Source organism: Acipenser ruthenus, chromosome 1 (genome assembly GCF_902713425.1).
Source record: "Acipenser ruthenus chromosome 1, fAciRut3.2 maternal haplotype, whole genome shotgun sequence".
NCBI lineage: Eukaryota > Metazoa > Chordata > Actinopteri > Acipenseriformes > Acipenseridae > Acipenser > Acipenser ruthenus.
Window position 1 is genome coordinate 90,221,986 of NC_081189.1, and position 21,273 is coordinate 90,243,258.

General features: G+C 39.2%; 1 protein-coding gene across 1 annotated transcript in view; it reads left to right on the forward strand.

Moving 5' to 3' along the window:
• The first annotated feature begins 288 nt into the window (after nt 1-288).
• The window catches only part of LOC117420897 (neuronal acetylcholine receptor subunit non-alpha-3-like), a 48,909-nt gene continuing 27,924 nt past the window's right edge, over nt 289-21,273 (forward strand). The window contains exon 1 of the mRNA XM_059031991.1: nt 289-599. Coding sequence (XP_058887974.1) covers nt 545-599 — 55 coding nt within the window. The 5' untranslated portion in view covers nt 289-544. The remainder of the gene's footprint in view (nt 600-21,273) is intronic.

Below are 21,273 nucleotides of genomic sequence, written 5' to 3' on the forward strand. Positions count from 1 at the left end.
AATGCAGAAAAAATTAGAATGTTATTAATACACAGCACCATAGCTGAAGCTTTGGGTCGCCTACGCATGCATAAATACATATAACTTATATTTATTTATTTTTAATTTTTGTATTATTATTTTTTTTGGTATTGCAATCATTCTTTGTTTAAGACTTTTTGATACTGTATATAAACATACCGATATCCTTTTTTTTTTTTTTTTTTTTTGCCGCCTCTGTTTTCATCTTCTCTGTCAATCTCCCTGCGTTTCACCTTTACTGGCTCAATATTACGGCGCTCTGATTGGTTGAGTAAAATTTGCACCTAGCTGTTCAATGGCAGCGAGGAATCTCATTGCAGCATGAGCACAGGCAGATCTGGAAAGCCAATGGGAAATCAATAGAGGGATCACATTTTGCATTGTTTTAAATTTATTTTATAAGTGTTGACTGTAAATATGTACAGTGACATTTCCCTTTAGCCTCACCTCCACTGACGATTAGGTCCTGATATAACACATAGTACGACAGGTAAAACTGGAGACAAGCCTATGTGAAGGAACGATGAAGTTGCTACTTGCTCTGATCAGTTCAGCGCTTTCCCTGGCTGCTATTTCAGGTAAGTGTTTGAAGCGACTTATTTGTTATTTTGATTTGTATTGCGTCGAACAATAAATCATTCTCTCACAAGTTAACATCAATTGAGTTCGTATATAGATGTCATATGGATGCTTATATTTACCGGTACGTTATTTTTTATTCTTTTATATTTAATACTATTACGACTTAAGGGGACATAGCCTACATATGTTCCCCCTTTAAGCATTGTATCATGTGCATAATCATATGTGTGAATTTTAAACTACGGTTTATCATAATTCAAGAAACATGGTTGAATCATTTAAAAGTATGATGCCATATTTCCACAAACTGAATAACATAAACACTGGAATATAGCACGGCGAAAAGAAGCTAGTCATTTGATGATATAGTAGTTTTTGTAAGAGTAACTAACAATATGCAGTATATACAAGTGGAAAAATACTTAAAACTAGCAATACATTTAATATAATTATTTATGTGTCATTGGTGGTTAGCGCCATCACGTGGACACCATTCTATTAGCACACGGTGTTTGTGTACCCTAAGAGACATCGTCACTCTTTAAGTCACCCAGGAAAAAACATACAAGAAGACACTGGCATATTCTGGTACTTTCCTTTTGATTTTGGAAACAATTATCCATGTTCTGAGACAAACATTTTACTAAAAACTATGTTTCAAATTTTACTCTAACACACATTTAGAGGTTGTATTCCATACTTTAAATTGCCAAATAATTAATGAGGTTTTAAGGAGGCGAAGCAAATGGAAAGAATCAGCAGAATTGTAAACTTTATATTGGCTCAGGACAAAGAAAAACACTTCAGAGTTTTTAAGAAGACTGCATGCTTATACATAGTACTGTACCTATCACATCATAATGTGCCCTTGACATTGAGAGCACAGCCTATGACACTTTTCATTTCAGCTCTGAATTAGTGAGAGAAATTACTGTATATGTAATATTGTATAGATATTATTTAAGAAATGTTACCTTAACCCATAAGTTGAATGAAAATAATAATAGTATCTATTGCACAGAAGAACAGGACGTTTGTCATTTATACATTATGTTAAAGGAATTTCAAGCAGTGTTTGTCCAAATATACAATTTATTGTCCCAACAATAGTTTTAAGACAGAAATAAAATGTTGTGATGGGTGTCTATGTTAACCGACCTTTTGTATGAAAACAACAAACTAAAGCCAGAAAAGCAAGTGTCTGAGCCAATGTGAAATCACTTGTACTGTATGTTGTTTAGCTTGTCAGTGACAGTAAAAGGAGGGCTTTTACCAGTAAGGAAATTTGGAAATACAGACATTTTAAGTAGTCTTTTACAGCACAACTACGAAAACCGATGGGTCATTCCATATCAATTGTCCCCAACTTACTGTCTCAGATTCATTTGATATCATACAGACGTGCTCATATTTGTTGGTACCCTTACAGCTCATTGAAATAATGCTTCATTCCTCCTGAAAAGTGATGAAATTAATAGCTATTTTATCATGTATACTTGCATGCCTTTGGTATGTCATAGAATAAAGCAAAGAAGCTATGAAAAGAGATGGATTATTGTTTATTCTACAAAGATATTCTAAAATGGCCTGGACACATTTGTTGGTACCCCTTAGAAAAGATAATAAATAATTGGATTATAGTGATATTTCAAACTAATTCGTTTCTTTAATTAGTATCACACATGTCTCCAATCTTGTAATCAGTCATTCAGCCTATTTAAATGGAGAAAAGTAGTCACTGTGCTGTTTGGTATCATTGTGCGCACCACACTGAACATGGACCAGAGAAAGCAAAGGAGAGAGTTGTCTGAGGAGATCAGAAAGAAAATAATAGACAAGCATGGTAAAGGTAAAGGCTACAAGACCATCTCCAAGCAGCTTGATGTTCCTGTGACAACAGTTGCAAATATTATTAAGAAGTGTAAGGTCCATGGAACTGTAGCCAACCTCCCTGGGCGCAGCCGCAAGAGGAAAATCGACCCCAGAGTGAACAGAAGGATAGTGCGAATGGTAGAAAAAGAACCAAGGATAACTGCCAAAGAGATACAAGCTGAACTCCAAGGTGAAGGTACGTCAGTTTCTGATCGCACCATCCGTCGCTTTTTGAGCAAAAGTGGGCTCCATGGAAGAAGACCCAGGAGGACTCCACTTTTGAAAGAAAAACATAAAAAAGCCAGACTGGAATTTGCTAAAATGCATATTGACAAGCCACAATCCTTCGGGGAGAATGTCCTTTGGACAGATATGTCAAAACTGGAGCTTTTTGGCAAGTCACATCAGCTCTATGTTCACAGACGAAAAAATGAAGCTTTCAAAGAAAAGAACACCATACCTACAGTGAAACATGGAGGAGGCTCGGTTATGTTTTGGGGCTGCTTTGCTGCGCCTGGCACATGGTGCCTTAAATCTGTGCAGGGCACAATGAAAGACTATCAAGGCATTCTGGAGCGAAACGTACTGCCCAGTGTCAGAAAGCTCTGTCTCAGTCGCAGGTCATGGGTCCTCCAACAAGATAATGACCCAAAACACACAGCTAAAAGCACCCAAGAATGGATGAGAACAAAACACTGGACTATTCTGAAGTGGCCTTCTATGAGTCCTGATCTGAATCCTATCGAACATCTATGGAAAGAGCTGAAACTTGCAGTATGGAGAAGGCACCCATCAAACCTGAGACAGCTGGAGCAGTTTGCTCAGGAAGAGTGGGCCAAACTACCTGTTAACAGGTGCAGAAGTCTCATTGAGAGCTACAGAAAATGTTTGATTGCAGTGATTGCCTCTAAAGGTTGTGCAACAAAATATTAGGTTAGCGGTCCCATCATTTTTGTCCATGCCATTATCATTTGTTTTCTTATTTACAATATTATGTTGAATAAAAAATCAAAAGCAAAGTCTGATTTCTATTAAATATGGAATAAACAATGGTGGATGCCAATTACTTTTGTCAGTTTCAAGTTATTTCAGAGAAAATTGTGCATTCTTCGTTTTTTGTGGAGGGGTACCAACAAATTTGAGCACGTCTGTATATGAATGTTCATATTACTTGCACGAAGGATAAGCAGCAATTAAACATGAATTATGATTTTTTTTTTTTAATGTGTCATTATGGGAAAAAAATGGTTCAGGGAATGTTAGTGATCTAAATGGCAGATCTAAATTAAATTACATTATAATGAACAAACAGTTGTAAAAAGCAGTGAAAGTTCTTCAGTTTGTTAGCAAGCTATTGGGTTGACAACCCTGAGCAGATACACTGTAGTTGTGAAGAATTTAAGTATTGATGTTGCTTAAAGTTGATGATCTTTGTTGGGGAATCAACTAAGAGCTGTGCTTTGGCTATTGGTTCTGGCACTGCGCAGGTTAGGGAGGCAAAATTGTTGGGGACTGTTTGTCCTCACTCTGCTACAGCGGCCCCTACTGACCAGATGTTGGTGAACTCGGGGACACCTACAGGGCTTGGTCCTCCAGGGACTGTAGGCTTGTTTACATCTTTTGGCTGCACAGCGATATTGGAGGACACCCAGAGTTCTCCTTCAGTTCTCCTGGGCTGGGTTGCACCAGCGTTGCGGAAGTTCTTACTTAGCTTAGTTAAAGCGGAAGTCTTTACTATCGTTGATTTTACACATTACTAACTTTTCACGGGTTGCACCAGCTATGATAGTTATAACGTAAGACTAGTTGTTTCTTAAGATTTACGCATACCAGGGGCTCCCGAGTGTCGCATCCGGTAAAGGCGCTCCAAGTGGAGTGCAGGATGCGCTCTATAGTCTGGACGTCTCAAGTTTGAGTCCAGGCTATTCCACAGCCGACCGTGGACGGGAGCTCCCAGGGGGCGGCGCACAATTGGCCGAGCGACGCCCGGGAGGAGGGAGGGTTAGGTCGGGAAGGGTGTCCTCAGCTCACCGCACACCAGCGACCCCTGCAGTCTGGCTGGGCGCCTGCGGGCTTGCCTGTAAGCTGCCTGAGAGCTGCGTTGTCCTCCGACGCTGTAGCTTTTGGGTGGCTGCATGGTGAGTCCACAGTGTGAAAAAAAGCGGTTGGCTGACGGCACACACTTCGGAGGACAGCGTGTGTTCGTCTTCGCCTTCCCGAGTCAGCGCAAGGGTGGTAGTGGTGAGCTGAGCCTAAAAAATAATTGGCCATTCTAAATTGGGAGAAAATAAAAAAAATAAAATAATTGGCAACAACTAAATTTAAAAAAGATTTACGCATACCTTTAGGGAGGTGTAAGCTGTTCGTAGAATCAAAATACAACATGACTTTTGCTGCTTGAGCTTCTCTTTGAAGATGATTTTTTTCATTGTTTTTGTCGTCAGTGAATCCTGCGAGACCGCATACATCCTCTTGATAATTATAGGACATCCTTTTAAATCCTATTAGATTCTAAAGTTTGTTATACAATTTAATAGGAATAATTGTAAAGTTCCTATATGATCTGATAGGAATTATTTCAATTTCTAAAGCATTCCTATAAAATTTCCTATAGGATTTCCTATAGGATTTTTTCACCAGGGTTATATTTTAATGTATAATTAAATATCCATATTTATTATCTGTAATGGCTCACACAGAACATTAATTCACTTTATTTAAGTTATATTAATAATTTATAAACTTTCCTAAAATTTGGTTATAAATTTCAGTATTTTATACCATATAAATGTAGTGACATATTGGCGATTCCCAGTACAAAATATTCTTGAATTAGCTGTCTTGTCAGCTTGTCTGTCAGAGGTGATAGGGAAGTGTGGAGGTTTAAGATGTGAAGTACGAACAAAAAAGTTTGCCTTCGCAGTTTTAATCTCTAAAACTAAACATTCTTAAAATTCCCATGGTTATGTTTATTTTTGGGAGTTTTAAGGTCCTGTCCATACGTGTTTCTTCAGTGTCACTGACCAAGCCCTTTGAAATATCCTCACTTCTAATTGGCTGCCGAGCAGCGAGGATATCACTGACGTACTATGAACTGCTCTTAGTGATAAACTAACAAAGTATTCTCTTAAGTACGTGTGCTGCAACTGAAATAAGAGAGCGCTTAGTTATAAACTAACTAGTAACAGCTAAGGACTTAGTAGAGACTTTACATTCTGAATGAGTTTACACATAGCTGGTGCAACCCAGCCCTGAGCTGTTGTGGGGAGTTGCTGTGGAGAGGAACATATATCATATTCTATAATAGAGAAAAACGGGTTAAATCATTGAGTAAAAATCCTTTTTGTTTCCTGGGCTGTAACAGAACTTGTAGATGACATGTGTAACCTTCAATTTCTGCAGTAGAGGCAGAAATGTAACTTTAGAACTGACAATGTGACAAGCAGGCAGCTTTCATCCCAGTTGCTAGAACCACATTAAAACTGACCCTTCTGATGAAGTTGAGTGCACAGAAACTATGGACGAACATAGCAAGCAACAAGGTAAAATATTGTAGAACAATATGAAAAATGATTTTGGGACGCCAGCTTTAAACATTTTTGTGCTTATGTTGTGATTGCACAAACGTTGTCGCCTACAGGGTTATATTTACAGCAACATTTACTGTAGTTTCCCTTCTGTGTGTCATTCTTACATTTTTATATAGAGTAGCAGACACAAGCAGTGGCACCCTATGCTTATTATACAATAATTCAAGGTAACAGATGATTGCGAAGGCCATTCCAGGTTGCATCTTCGTTTTCTTCAAGAATTCCAGAGCTGACTTAGCTGTATGCTTTGGGTCTTTGTCATGTTGGAAGATAAACTGTCTGCCAATTAGATTACCAGCATTGTACTTTGTAGGCTGTTTTGATACATCTTCAAATCACAAACTGCTAAAACACCTGCATGATCGAACCACCTCCATGTTTAACTGTAGGTACAAGGTTCCCCTTTTTTTCTCCAAACATACTGTGGTTCATTTTTGAAGAAAAGTTATATTTTAGTCTCACTGGACCAGAAGTTTTTGTTGAAGAATGTGTCAGATTCCTGTCAGATGCTTCTAAATCTTTCTTTAAATCCTTGGCTGTTAATCTTTGATTTTGTTTAGCTGCTCGGACGATTCTCTTACCTGCTGGACCCGTAATTGTCTTTGGCCATCCACTTAGTTCAAGAATTTCAGCCAAATTTGTTCTGTGGTGCTTCTTGATTATTGCACTGTTGTTTAAATCCATAACAAGTCAGAGTAACAACCAATCAAGAGAAAAAAACTCATTTAAAAAAAGTAATCATGGTCCACAGCAGTTTAGTAACACTAGTGTTGCCCATGGCCTATATTTTAATTGTGTTAAGGAACATGATAGTGTCCACATTTTTGTTTTAATTTAAGCGAAGACTGGTACTTGCTTACAATCTGCCCAGCATTACTGAATGCCTGCTCACTGGGGACTGATGTTACCGGGATGCTTAATACTTTTGATCTTGGTTGTTTTTCTTAATTTTTACTCAGGGGTAGTTCAAATGAATAAATGCAGAGTTTGTTTGAAGTTTTGTAGGGCGCCATCTCCAGAGGTCGCGTTTAAGCAGAATTCTGCCTTACATGTGCAGTACATTTTAATAAAACGCAGATGTAGACGGCATAAAAGGGGACGATTCGCTTTAAACAACATCTGGACAACTCTTCCTCTGACTTACAGATTGTGTGAATCACTGCACTATTGGAGATGGGGGAAAGGTGCACAATGAATAATAAGGAATTACAGGAATAGTAGCATATTTTAGAAATGTATTTATGTAGGATTAATGGTTAGAAGACAAATACACAACTTCTCTTTTTTAAATAAATGTTTCCCCAGAGCCTGACGCATGCGAAAAATAGCTGGTTTTCAGCGGGTTCCTGCCATTAGTAAAACCCGGCATAAGTTATGTTTTAAACTGTTGTTTCCTCATAGTTCATGATGATATTGAGATGACGTTTTTTTGTCTGCTTTTCCCTGGGAGGAATATCATCTGCCTGTTACTCCCTGTCAATTATACATTTTCTTTTCACCGATTGAATCCTAAATTGACTGATTGAACTGATGGATTTAAGGATGAATGTGTGCTCACCGAATTTCCTTATTTTAGGGGATTTTGTTTGAGTATCGCTTCGATTTTCCGACAAAGTGATACAAAAATTTGTTCGGTAAAATGTTTACCACAACACTGAAATACCAACATTTTTGAGTATAGAGGCCAGAGTTCTTTGCCGAGTGAGCAGGTACAATGTGGATTCTCTGCTGCATAAATGCGGTCAGGCGGTTGCGGCGAAGGGAGCTGTGCGATGACATTTGCCTGTGTACGAAAATAAAATATTTTAGTGTAAGTAGTAGCACACACTTCCCAAATAGCACAAGCCTGAAAGGGAATTTAACGTTTAAAATTGAGTTTACTTATTCTGGCGTTGAAGTAGCCCAATACAACCTGAGCACTAGATTTAGCCTAGGCCTACATATTCTATTGTTTTTAGTATCTTTTAAACATGTTGTACCACACAAGTATTAATGTGTTGTTTGTTTGTCTGTGTTCCAGGACCTCGGTCTCAACGGGTAAATTTCCTGGTTAAATAAATAAATTAATAAATAAATAAATAAATAAATAAATACAACATTTGTAGCCTATAACACCGTACCTTTGGCTTATTGACAAGCTTCCTCTTTTTTCATTGTTACAAAGCTTCATTTTTCTTTTCTTCTGAACATCATTTTTAATCTGCTGTCTCTCCAAGTCTCCAAGCTTTTGATTTAGCGAGTTTATTGGCATCTGGTAAAATAAAAAGTACACCATAGATTCATGAATTGCATCAGTACATAACAAAAAATGAGAGCTTCCCAGTATTCAATAAGAAAATATAAAATTAAAAAAAAAACAACAAAAAAACGCTTACCACCAAGCTTCATAATTTTCACTGGAAAAGTTTCCTTCTCTTTTCCCTTCTTTCGGAGAACCACGTTGCTGCCCTGCTTCAGTGTTCCAACAATATCTTTAGTCAAGATGATGTCAGTTTTGTTCGGTTCATATCCAATGTAGAACACAAGGGCAAATTTATCACCACAGTGTGAGAAGAAAGACTAAGGGATTAATTCATCAACGTGTTATTTTCTTTTGACATTTAATTGTGTTCTTGTTTTTACTCTGAATATCTCTTTATAGTCTTAATGACAGTTTTAGATTAGCCAACTAATGAGTCATAATGGAACATTTAATGAGGAAATGTGAAAAATGAGTAAGATAATGTGTTTAAAAAAAACCCCACTTAGGCTACAGTATTTAACTTACTGAATGATACAAGCGCCAAGCGCTGGTTTGTATTTCAAATAAAAGCTCAACTGTCAACTTTAAAGTTTAATAACTTTGGATGTACACATGATAGAAGCAAACTGTAAACAGCACAAGATCCCCAAATTATATCCAAATGATTATTATTTTATTTTGTATTTTTTGTCTGCAGTGTGTAAAAACAAAACAATTGCTTTGCATGTTCGGTTTGGCCAAGGTCGTAATATTGCAACTGCATCATAAAGAAAATACAGCTGCATAAGGATTACCTTTCTACCACAGAATATGTTCTTTAAAAAAAATTGTGCGCGAGAAGTGGCTTATAAACAGTAAGTACAAACCTTTCTTGCCATGCTTATTTTAAGTTAAAGCTGCCAAATGTCCTGGGAAAATATAAATCAAATTCTGTTTTTATGTGTCAAACTGTAGGCTACCCCGAGTTTTGTTTTATAAGAACATAAGAGCATAAGAAAGTTTACAAAGGAGAGGAGGCCATTCAGCCCATCTTGCTCGTTTGGTTGTTAGTAGCTTATTGATCCCAGAATCTCATCAAGCAGTTTCTTGAAGGATCCCAGGGTGTCAGCTTCAACAACATTACTAGGGAGTTGGTTCCAGACCCTCACAATTCTTTGTGTAAAAAAGTGCCTCCTATTTTCTGTTCTGAATGCCCCTTTATCTAATCTCCATTTGTGACCCCTGGTCCTTGTTTCTTTTTTCAGGTCAAAAAAGTCCCCAGGGTCGACATTGTCTATACCTTTTAGGATTTTGAATGTTTGAATCAGATCGCCGCGTAGTCTTCTTTGTTCAAGACTGAATAGATTCAAGTCTTTTAGCCTGTCTGCTTACAACATGCCTTTTAAACCCGGGATAATTCTGGTTCTAATTCTTTCTAGAGAAGCAATATCCTTTTTTTTCTTAAAAAAAAAAAAAAAAAAAAAACACAACTTACTTTTTATAATAACTAGGAAAGCGTTAAACCACCTTCACGTGCATAATGCATTGTGGCAAAGTGGTTAATTGTGTACAGGTGCAGGTGATTAAAGAAAAAAACAGACAATTGCAATCCAGGTGAAAAGGTTTATTTTTATTAGTTGTTTTTGTCCAATGCCTGACGGCGAAACAAACAGGAAATAATAATGATGGTAAGTAATACAGCGGCGTGTATTACTTACATTTATAATCCCCCAAGCTGGTCCCAAAATAATAGTCCCTTTAGACATTAAACACAAAACACATACACAAGTCCGGTTAGTGCATGAATTAGTGATTGTGGTGCAATACAGTTTTACAGTGGTACAAGTGAAGTGCTGTTCCGGGTATGCGCAGGCCTCTGGCGACAGCTCCGGAACATGTTAGCCGTCTAGTGAATACACTCAACAATAGACAGTACAAACAAACACTCATGATTTATTTCATCAACAGTACGGGTCTTTCCAGGTAAATGACACAACCAAAACGAAGGAACAGATAACATTGCTTCAACCCCTATTTATACCGTCACTCATGAAAAATATTGCCTCTGTATATCGATTTTGTATATAGTTCTGTTAAAACTAAAACATATCCTACCTTATTTATTTTTTTCTTTCACTGTAATTTCTCTGTAAGAGAAACCGAAACTAAATCTTCTCATAGATAGTAAGCAAGTTTTTTTTTTTTATAATTGTACAGGACTGAGAAATTACAATTGAATAAAAAAACAAAACAACTAAACCCCCTACAAGAAGATATCTTCAGCCAGCTTTCGGATAGCGCTTAGAGTGACCGGCAAAGCTCTAAGTTCCTCTGAGTTTAATTTTTCACCATCCAAGCTGGTGATGAGGTAAACAGACTTTGTTTTATCCCCTGCTGTGTTGGCACTGAACTTTACTGGAAAAAAAAAGGGACGTGAAGGATTGCTGTGCTGTAAGTAGTTCATGTTAGGTTGTCTGTCGGGACTGAACAATAAAATAACATTTGCTTACTAAGGTGGGCGTACATTCGTTTGTATTACATACTGGATTGAGGTTGCAGTCTCTTCAGGGGTGTCATGTACATTGGCAGAGTTGCATGTTTCTTTTTTTATGTTTTGAGCAGGGGTAGAAAAAAATACCTTTACACTTTTTTATTGAGGGCGGCGTCTATTAAAAAGCTGATATCTGAGTGAGGCTTTAATTCAAGGGCGGCGTTCATTTGAAGCAATACGGTGTGTATATATATATATATATATATATATATATATATATATATATATATATATATATATATATATACTTGTTTCAAGGTTCGTAGCCCCTTTTTAAGCAGAACCAGATACCAGAATTGAAGTATTTAGTCACTTGGGTGCCGTTTTTATTATTTACAGAAAGTAAGACAACTGAAAATGTTACTTTACCGTAAAATTACCATTTCCCGATTACACAAAACAGTTTTTAAACACAACAAATAAAAAGGTTTACACACTACCTTTTAGACTACCACACAGGTTTCTTCACCAATGACAGCCCCTCTTCACACAGACTGGAGACTGCCCTGAACAAACATTGTATGTTTAAACATCTGCCTGCTTATTACAGGCAGGTGACACTAATTGAACTAAAAACTATTTAAACAGGTACTCAATTAGAAAAAAATCATTACAACAGCAGGGACAGAAATGAACCCTATCCCTGCCAAACCCCAACACATTCTATATACACCACCCACTCGATATATCGTGGGTGTCGGGGTCCACTATATATCTGCTATATATCAAGGGCCGTGATATAGCAAGAGACCCATAGAAAAAAAAAATAGGCTAACAAATACTGTATAATGACTCCCTCATTTTATCGGGGGTGTCAGGGTCCAGTATAAATCCTCTACGCAACCTGTTTTTTCTCATTTTTTGTATAAAAAGCAGCACACTGTTTTAATTCGTACAGCGGAGGGTAATTGCTTCTCATCAACATCAGTCTCCAATTAATTTCACTAGTCTTCCTCGCCTGTCTCAAATGCACAAACCCGCTGCATTGAAAGAATCTATTCCCGACATAGGAGGCTTGTTGCCAGGGAGCTGACGTCACTGTCTTGTGACTTGCTAGTGCATTGCTGCCACAAGTGAACACCTTGTTGGCTAAAATAAAAACCGCTTCAGCAGGAAGACATTTAATTTGCTTTGTATTATTGTGAAATACTTGTGTCTATGATAAGAGTGCGATATTAATGTTTTGTTTTAATTGTTTTGTATATTTTTGTTTGTAATGTTCGGTACGAAATAAAACAAACAGTAATTCTAAGTGCCTGTGTATATTGCAGCTAAGGCATACGCAGTTAGACAGTAAAAATGGGGAGCCAGGACCGCGATATATCCGAATCTGCAGTATAGCGAGGGGTGATATAACGAGGGGTGTGTGTGTGTGTGTGTGTGTGTGTGTGTGTGTGTGTGTGTGTGTGTGTGTGTGTGTGTGTGTATATATATATATATATATATACACACACACACAGTACAGGCACAAATTATGGCAACAACAAGTGATTTAAAGCAAGACTAGGGATGGTGATTGTCTTGCCCATCTTCCTCACTCAGACACTTTATTTACTAAATACCTTGGTATCCCTGAATAGATTATCATCTCCTCTTTAAAAGTATGATACATATTTTAATAAGCAAGACATCTCACAGGTAGAATAGTAATGTAATCTGTTTTCTAGGAAAGCAGTACAAATGGGAATGGGGAGTTTTTGTTGTCCGATAACTTCACTCGAACTACTTGCTCACTAAATATCTTGGTATCCTTGAATAGATAATTGTCTTGGAGGTAGAAATCGGCAGAAGTCAGTTCTCTAGAATGGCATATAGTCATGTGTTCCTGTTGGAAAGTGCAGCCAGCAGCTGGTGTTATTATGCAGGGAAACACTCAGGAACAGATGAAGTTTGGTGTAGCCTCAGCAACACCTCTTTATTAGAGCTGTAGAGGAGGAGGAAGACCGGACTGAGCAATACTTTCCTACAGATGATCAATCGCATGGCCCAGACCTGAGCCATCTAACAGCAGATCAACAGAGATCTCGAGTTGTTTAATGCCTGGCTTGTTCCAAGAAAGAAAGAACCTGTGTTACAGAGCCCAGACTTTTCTAAACCCATTGTTGTCCAAACAGATGCTTCCAATACAGGACTTGGAGCAGTATTGCTGCAAGAGGGGCCGAAAAACTTGAGGCCAGTGGTGTACATTTAGCCGCAAATTGTTTCCCAGAGAAACTCTATATTCAACAGTTGAGAAGGAGTGTCTGGCGATCAAATGGGCCCTTGATTCGCTACGGTACTATCTGATTGGACGTGAGTTTACATTGGAGACAGATCATCGAACATTGCAGTGGCTTGGGAATCTTTTAATAACTTCCCTGGGTACTGACTTCCTGTAGTCAGGGCAGTACCATTGAGAATGTAAAGAGGGGGTAGCTGATTTTTTTTAATTTTTTTTTTTTTTATATAAATTTAGTCGTTGCCAGTTAGTTTTTTTTTTTATTATTTTCTCCCCAATTTGAAATGCCCAATTATTTTTAGGCTCAGCTCACCACTACCACCCCTGCGCTGACTCGGGAGGGGCGAAGATGAACACACGCTGTCCTCCGAAGCGTGTGCCGTCAGCCGTCCGCTTCTTTACACTCTGCAGACTCACCGTGCAGCCGCCTCAGAGCTACAGCGTCGGAGGACAACGCAGCTCTGGGCAGCTTACAGGCAAGCCCGCATGCGCCCGGACAGACTACAGGGGTCACTGGTGCGCGGTGAGCCGAGGACACCCTGGCCAACCTAACCCTCCCTCCCCCCGGACGACGCTCGGCCAATTGAGCGCCGCCCCCTGGAAGCTCCCGTCCACGGTCGGCTGTGGAATAGCCTGGACTCGAACCGGTGACGTCCAGGCTATAGAGCGCATCCTGCACTATAGCGAGTGCTTTTACTGGATGCGCCACTCGGGAGCCCCCGGGGTAGCTGATTTTAAGTAAGTATCCCTCTGCTTGTTTAAAGCTGTAGTTTTTAATGCACGTGCTTGTTAATGTTTATTTAGGTATTCAATGATTATGTTTGATTTTTTGAATATGTTTGTATTTAGTTATGATTATAAAATGTTTGGTTTATTTTTGTATAACCCCCTATGTAGTTGGTTCAGTCTAGGAGAGGGGCTTGCCTGCCTGCACAGATATATATATATATATATATATATATATATATATATATATATATATACTGGCAGTTTGGTTCAGTCTGGGACTGCTTTCCTTTTGTTTAGACCTGGGGATAGTTTGGCGCCCAGTAATAACCTCGGTGTTAGAGCTGAGTGTAGCACCTGCTTTAGGTGAATTCTATTTGAATGTAAATAGTGTTTTTTTTGTTTGTTTGCGCCATGTTCTTTTCTAAAAAAAGAAAGAAAGTTTGTTTTTTTGTACAATTATTTTTTTTTTCTCTTGTGTTCTTAAATAAATATAATTTGGAAACATCCAGTCTTCTACCACAGGACTCTGGAATCAATTAAAAGTCCTTCAAGTCAATAATCGAATTGAAGGGATGCTGTCATTGACTGACTTCTTGTGAAAAAAAAAAAAGTTTTTTCAAATTTTCAACAGATAGAAAGCTAAAGGTGCAGTTCACAGGGGTGTGACCAAAGATAGAAATACCTTCTATGTGTAGCACACACTTCTGCGTAACTGGGCTGTCCATCAAAGACTTCAGAATTTGGAATAGAAACCCTCAGATATATTCTGTAATAAATACTGTTAAATGTGCATCTCAATTCTGTTTCAGTCTTTATACAGAAGAAAGATACTTTTTCTTGAGGAATGATATAGTCTATAATGGAGGTACAATTTGTACAAGCCTATTTGAACCGCATTGACAAGGGTGTCACAGTGCAAATCATTAATCACCCCCCACCTCGGAAACATTCAAAGGCAAGAGTTCTTGTAGATACTGACTCTGACAGTGATTAATTTGTGATGTTTTAGTATTAAAAGGCTATTAATTTTAACAAATGTTGTTGAATCCATATATTATTTCACGGGCGGGAGCTGGGGCTGCGTGAAGAATATGGGTTAATATTTAGAGGCTTAGCCTCGAGGGAATGATGATGGCCTGCAGGCCAGGAGTGCTTGTTTTTTAACTGTTAGTGGCCTACGAGCCAGGGCAAAGGATGTGGTCCGGACTTTATACAGCATGAACCTTGTACTGCAGAGGTTGGCCCCATGGGCCCCCGGGATCCTCTGAAAACAATCCTTGGAGGCGCTGCCTCGTGGACTGGGTCAAGCCCCCAGAGGATGGAAAGGTTCATAACCTGGAAAGAAGGAAGGAAAGAGAATCCCTGTCTCCAGGAGCCGCCCTCAAAGAGGTGAGGCAAGTCCTCCAAGGCCAGGCACTGGAGTGCGCCTGCAGGGGTATCTGAAAGATAAGAGTTTGTCAGTATTTATTTTTTAGTATTTAAGGATTGTAGATGACTACAGCTCTTACTGGTACAGTGAGAGAGAAACAGTAGAGTTTCTAGGTGAGACAAGAAAAAACGCATGAGCTGCGAAAGAACAGTGTGGTCGGTGGTCCCCTCTGACTCGCTGCGGCGAGGACCCCCCTTTGAACGAAGGCATGAGTAGCTGCGGCTGACTCGAGGCTGGGGATGTGAGACTCACTAACCCCCAAAAAGGATGGACCACAGGCTCACAGCAAGGACCGCACCTGTGAAGACAAACAAAAGACCACATGCTAATGCACAAAAAACAGGAAAGAAGGACAAACAAGTACAAAGTGAGAGATGGTTAGTAAGATGGGCTATGTGCAACCCTGTGCTTGGTGGAGAGGAAAAACCCCCTCTGTTAGGAGGAAACCTGGTCCTGGCAGGAAGGGTGCCCCCACTCCGGGCATACTAGCAATTGATTGGTGCTGCTGATGAGGCTGCGCCAATCCTGAATGAGTGCAGGGTATAGAACTGGGGAGATAGACCTGCTTTGGAGATAAGAGAAGAAAGGTGTCTTGTAATGACATTACGGGAACAATCAATAAACGGGATCTAGGGGACTGAAGGGTTTTTGACAGATAGGAACCTAGATGAGGAAGCGTACGGGCAGAGATAGGAGTATATCTTGGATGATTGAATAAATTGTCCTTGACGAAGCTGGTCAGTCTTGGATGAGTGAAGGAACAGAATGAAATAATTATCAGGAATTATTGAAAGGTCACAAGAACGAATACCTATGGCTGGGAAACTGGATAGCGATGGTACAGTGAATTCTGCACTTCTTAGAAATCCAAAGAAAGCTGACAGGCACATAGCTTCCATCACCAGGTCGTCAAATGGGTTGAAACATCCTGAGCGCAAAATTGAAATTAATTTGGAAAAGATGTCAGTAGATATGGGTTGTCTGGATGGCGATGATGTTGGAAGGTTCTTGGAAACTCCTCTGAGTGTGAGGCGCACTGCGGGGATGGAAAGAAGTGTCGGCGAGGGGGTGGACAAGCTACGATAATTCAAATTGGATACCTGAGATGTAGGATTTTATGGATGCTGACGAAAGATGACGAATGTCTCGTGCATGGACGATTAATGCTACAATCCAATTTTCATTGAATGGGTTAGGGGATATTCAGTTATGGGTGCAGAATGAAGAGAATGACGACCAACCTGTAGCGTAGGAGGACCTGGTAGATGGAGAGAGGGCTGATGACATGTATTCTCTTGCAGATGAGAGTAGATTGGAGAGTGATGCATTTAATTGAATATGAGGTGATGGAACTGGGGAACCTGCAGAGGGATTGGAGCTGCTGAAGGAACCAGACTACAAAACTTGGTGATCTGTAAACGAGATAAAGCATCAGCTGCATTATTGAAAATACCTGGAAGATGACACGCTTGAATTATGAAGTTGTAAGAAACTGAAATCCATAGGAGACGGCGGAGAAGTTGCATGATAAGGGTGGAGGAGGATCTGCCTTTATTGATGATATGCACATTAGATTGATTGTCATTGAAAAATAAAATTGATTTCCTAGACCAGGAGTGCCCCCAGAGGTGAGCTGCTGCGACTATAAGGTAGATTCCAAGGAGAGCTGATGATTTGAGATGTGGTGAGAGATTTTGAATTTCATGAGGCCAGTTGTCGTAAAACCATTCATTGCCTTGGACACCTCTGAATCCTAGGGAAGAGGCATCGGTATACAGACATAAATTGTGAGGGACAGAAATTAAGTCATTGTAGCATAGCAAGAGACCGATCCAGTGTTGCAGGAGGGTAGACCACATTTTGATGTCTTTTCTGTGGAGATTTTTACATGGAAGTCCAGGTTTTTTGCTGTTGAGGAAAGGGCGAGAAGGCGAGAAATGAAAGTCCTGCCTTGGGGAATAATACAGATTGCGTAGTTGAAATGGCCCAGAGAGATAGAAAGTTGCTCTTGGAGATTGATTTTGCTGCATGAAATTTATTGATCAGATGACAAATGTGGGCTATTTTATCAGAAGGAAGGCTGGCTTCGAACTTAACTGTATCTAAAGTGATTCCAAGAAACTCGAGTCGGGAAACTGGACCAATGGTTTTATCTTCTGAAAGAGGGACTCCTAGAGAAGAAAATAGGGTTCGAAGACTGGAGATTGTTAGAGCTGGAGGGTCTGAGGGGGGAGATATAAGGAGAAAATCATCGAGGAGATGGAGCAGGAAGGGGACCCGATATGAGTTAAGAAGAATCCAGCAGAGCGCTTCTGAGAGAAAATCGAAAATCTTTGGGCTGCTCTGGCAGCCGAAGGTGAGTTGAGTGGCGAAGTAGAATTTATCCTGCCAGCAGATTCTGTCGAAGAGAGGGGTGAATAGGTATAACTTTGAATGCATCAGATATGTCGGCTTTTGTGAGCCAGGCATCATGACCTGCTATTTTTATGAATTTGATGGCATCTAAAACTGTAATGTAATGAAAGGATAATTGCTCCTGGGGAATTAGGGCATTGATACTGCTTGTAGAGCTGCCTCTTGGGGCTGAGAGGTCGATAATTAACACTTTGCAGTCCATTTATTAAGTGCGTGTCAGACGCGTCAGTCCAATTTATTTTCACACGCGCAGTTAATTTTAGACGCGCTGTTTAAAAGTATTTTTTCCACAGTCAAACGGGTTTAAAAGGCCCTGCATATCAACAAAGCACTCACTAGGCATCTCCAGCCCCGCCCCACCCTTTCGTTCGCTATCGCTTTCACGTATGCTAAGAAATAAATAATAATAATAATAATAGTCGTACATACCGATCAATCATCTCCTGATCACTCGTTTTATCACCAAAATCCTCAATAATGCGATCAAAGTCATTATTTTATTACTATAACATCTCAAAAAAGCTCTGCAAATGTCTGTGATAGTCTCTGTGCGCTGATACAGTAACATGAGATACGCCTTTTTTTTTTTTTTTATCGGTTTGTCTCGGCTCCTGTTGCTCCCACTCGGCCATTGAATGGTTTTCTCGGCTTTTTCCAGAGAAAAAACGTCTAGAAACCCATTTTTTGCGTTTTTTTGATGATGTCGGACAATGGGGTCCGACAATGGACCGGATAGGAATAATTGCTATAACCAGGTCCGACATAGGACCGCAAAGGGTTAAACGCTTTTTTTTCCATAGATTTTCCGGGTGGCAATTCCAATGGGACCAATCAATAATAATGTTATCTGTAGAGAGAATTGCTGCTGCTTTGGCTGAAAATGCTTCATGATATTGAAAGAACATGATTCCCTCATATCTGACAGATAACTCTACAATATAATAGAGATACTGATCCAATTCAGAATGGCGATGAGAATAGGCAGAACAGAGGACGTCCCGGAAGACAGAGAAGGCGAGTACAAACTCACCAATAGAAAGATTTTTGAGAAGGCGGGGGTCACAGGATTTTAATGTGACTGATAAATCTTCACAATCAACAACTCTGTGATCGATGAATTCTGATGATGCAATAAGAATGGCAACGAGATTGACATCCTTACCTTCAATTGTTTTACGGCTTAATTGAGGGGAAAGAGTGTGCAAGCGAATAGCTGCTGCAGACTGAGAGGAAGCTGATGCGAGGTTGAATTCAGGTATGTTGATGGTTGGAATTGAAGTTGAAGCAGGGGCTGGCTTAGTTGCTATGGCAGGTGGGGCAGAGACTGCTTGAGGAGGAAGGAGGGCTGGTTACAGAAAAAATTGCAATGGCAGCTGATGTTCCTGCTGAAGCGAATCTGCTATCTAGAAGCAGATGGAATATGGGTTCCCTTGTCCAAAAGGGATTTGAGCAGTTTGGATATCGACCAGTCTTTGAAGAAAAGTCGCTTGGGTTGGGGTTCTGACAGTGTTTCCTTTTTGAGCGACGTGGCTGGGAAAGCTCTGGGTCAGGGACTACAACAAAGGAGCAAGATGGTGCTGGAGGTATCGAAATGTTCTGTGTGTGCTCGGGTTCGGAAGAAGATGAGGTAGGTAAATCCATGTTCTGTGTCAGGTCCGGTCTTGCTTCGTTAATCAAATTGGGTAGTCGTGCTGGAACTAGGTTAAAGCCAAATCAGGAAGTCCTACAAAAAAGGTCAAAAGCCGAATCGTGTAGTCAAACAGGTTCAGTAGTCAAAATTAGAATCAGGGAAGTCAAGACAGGCAAGGTTTTGTTCACAATAATTAATTTAATATTCTTTCTCTCTTTCTCTGTCTTTCTCTCTATACGGGAAAAAAGCAAATGCACGAGAGAGAACAAAGGTTGTGACTTGGCTTAAATAGGCAGATAGCTTTGATAGGCAGTAAAAAATAACTACATCTCCCAGAATACAATGTCTTCAGTTACTAGGAAACTGTACACAAGAAAAACCAACCCAACAAGCATTATCCAATCTCTGGCTAGCCCTGTTGTCTTTGCAGCCAATCACAGTAAGAATAAGAAAATTTAGAAGCTACACAGGTTGAAGCATAAACACCCCAGTCCAGCTTACGAAATAAATGCGCTGAGCCGATAAAGAACCTTGCAGAACACACACATGGTTGTACAATAGTTCAAAGTAACATTGCAGTTAAAATGGAATGGTCTTTTTTAATGCCTACCCCAATACCATTGAAGATTGTACAGTATTTACCGAGATTACTCATGACTTCAAGGTAATGTTGCATTTTAGCCCCTGAAAATACATTTTACTCTCTGTATTAAAATTAGAGGATAAGTTTCTCTCAGACCCAAAACATTATCTGGAGTGCTGGATGCATACCCTCAACAGTTCTTTAATTCACAATAATGTTTTTCCTGATGTGTGGTCCTGTGTTGACACTTAAAACATGTTAATATGTGTCACAAAATTCCCTGTTCATAAACCATAGCACACATTTAGTTTCCTCAGAAAGGGTATAAGAAATAGTGTAAAATATTGTTATACACTAATGCTACACACTATACTGTAATGTAAGTGGAGCCAAAAGTCAATGTTCTTACCTTTAAACAGCATTGTCACTGTTCCCTGACCCTTTTTTGTGTGTTGAGATCTTTTGGTTCTTTGCTGGGTTTTTTTAAAACTTTAATTAAGGATATAAATATTTTCAAGTGCAATGCTTTAGATCAAAAACATATGAAACCGTTTCTTTCTGGTACAATATAGTCACTTCCTGTGTGGTAAGTCTTATTACCTGATTTCAGCAAAGGAACTGATTTTGTCCCAGGAAGCGGAAGCACGTTTCACTTCTATAGCGTTGCTTTTACAAAAGCAACAAATTCCAAATTGAAATATAAACACACATAACCAGAAACCTAAAACAAAAAAGGGTATCGGGATAAAACTGCAAATAAGAGGTAAGAAAGAAGATTTTTAAAACCTGGATTAGAGTTCCTTCAAGATCACCTTTGCTGTTGCTTTACCATTCTTGTGTGCCGTGTTACACTTCAGATGATAATGGACTTCTCATGTTATACAACACTCTAAATTTAGCACTCTGCTTTTTATTGAATTAGGTAATCATGCTCTTCCTTTTCTTTTCATCCATATGTGCAATGGAAGGGCAATCCATTTTTATATCCCCATGTGACTTTTTTTTTGTTTTTCTTGTCTGAAATGATCATGTTAAAAGAATCATCTTGAGAGACCTTATGCTGCTGTCTAGTAGAAAAGCACAGCATTCTGTCTTGGGACTCAATATTTATTCTGTAAAGCATTTCTAAAAGTCCATGCTTATATCCTGGGACATGACATTGTATTTTATTACTGGGAGTGTAGCTTGAACCTGCTTCAGAATTTATGTGTCTTAAAAAGTTGGAAAAGTAGAGGTTTTGTTTTCTGTTCTGTCTCAGAAAACAAAAATCAGTATTAAAATGATTTAGCAGAATGCTTTTAATTATATACCACATATCTCAGATAGTGTCCATTTTAAAATAGCACTGTTCTTTATATCCTTAGGCTAAACAATGTTAGTCTAAGGTTGTGTGCAGTTGCGGTATTTAAAAAAAAAAAAAAAAAAAAAAAAA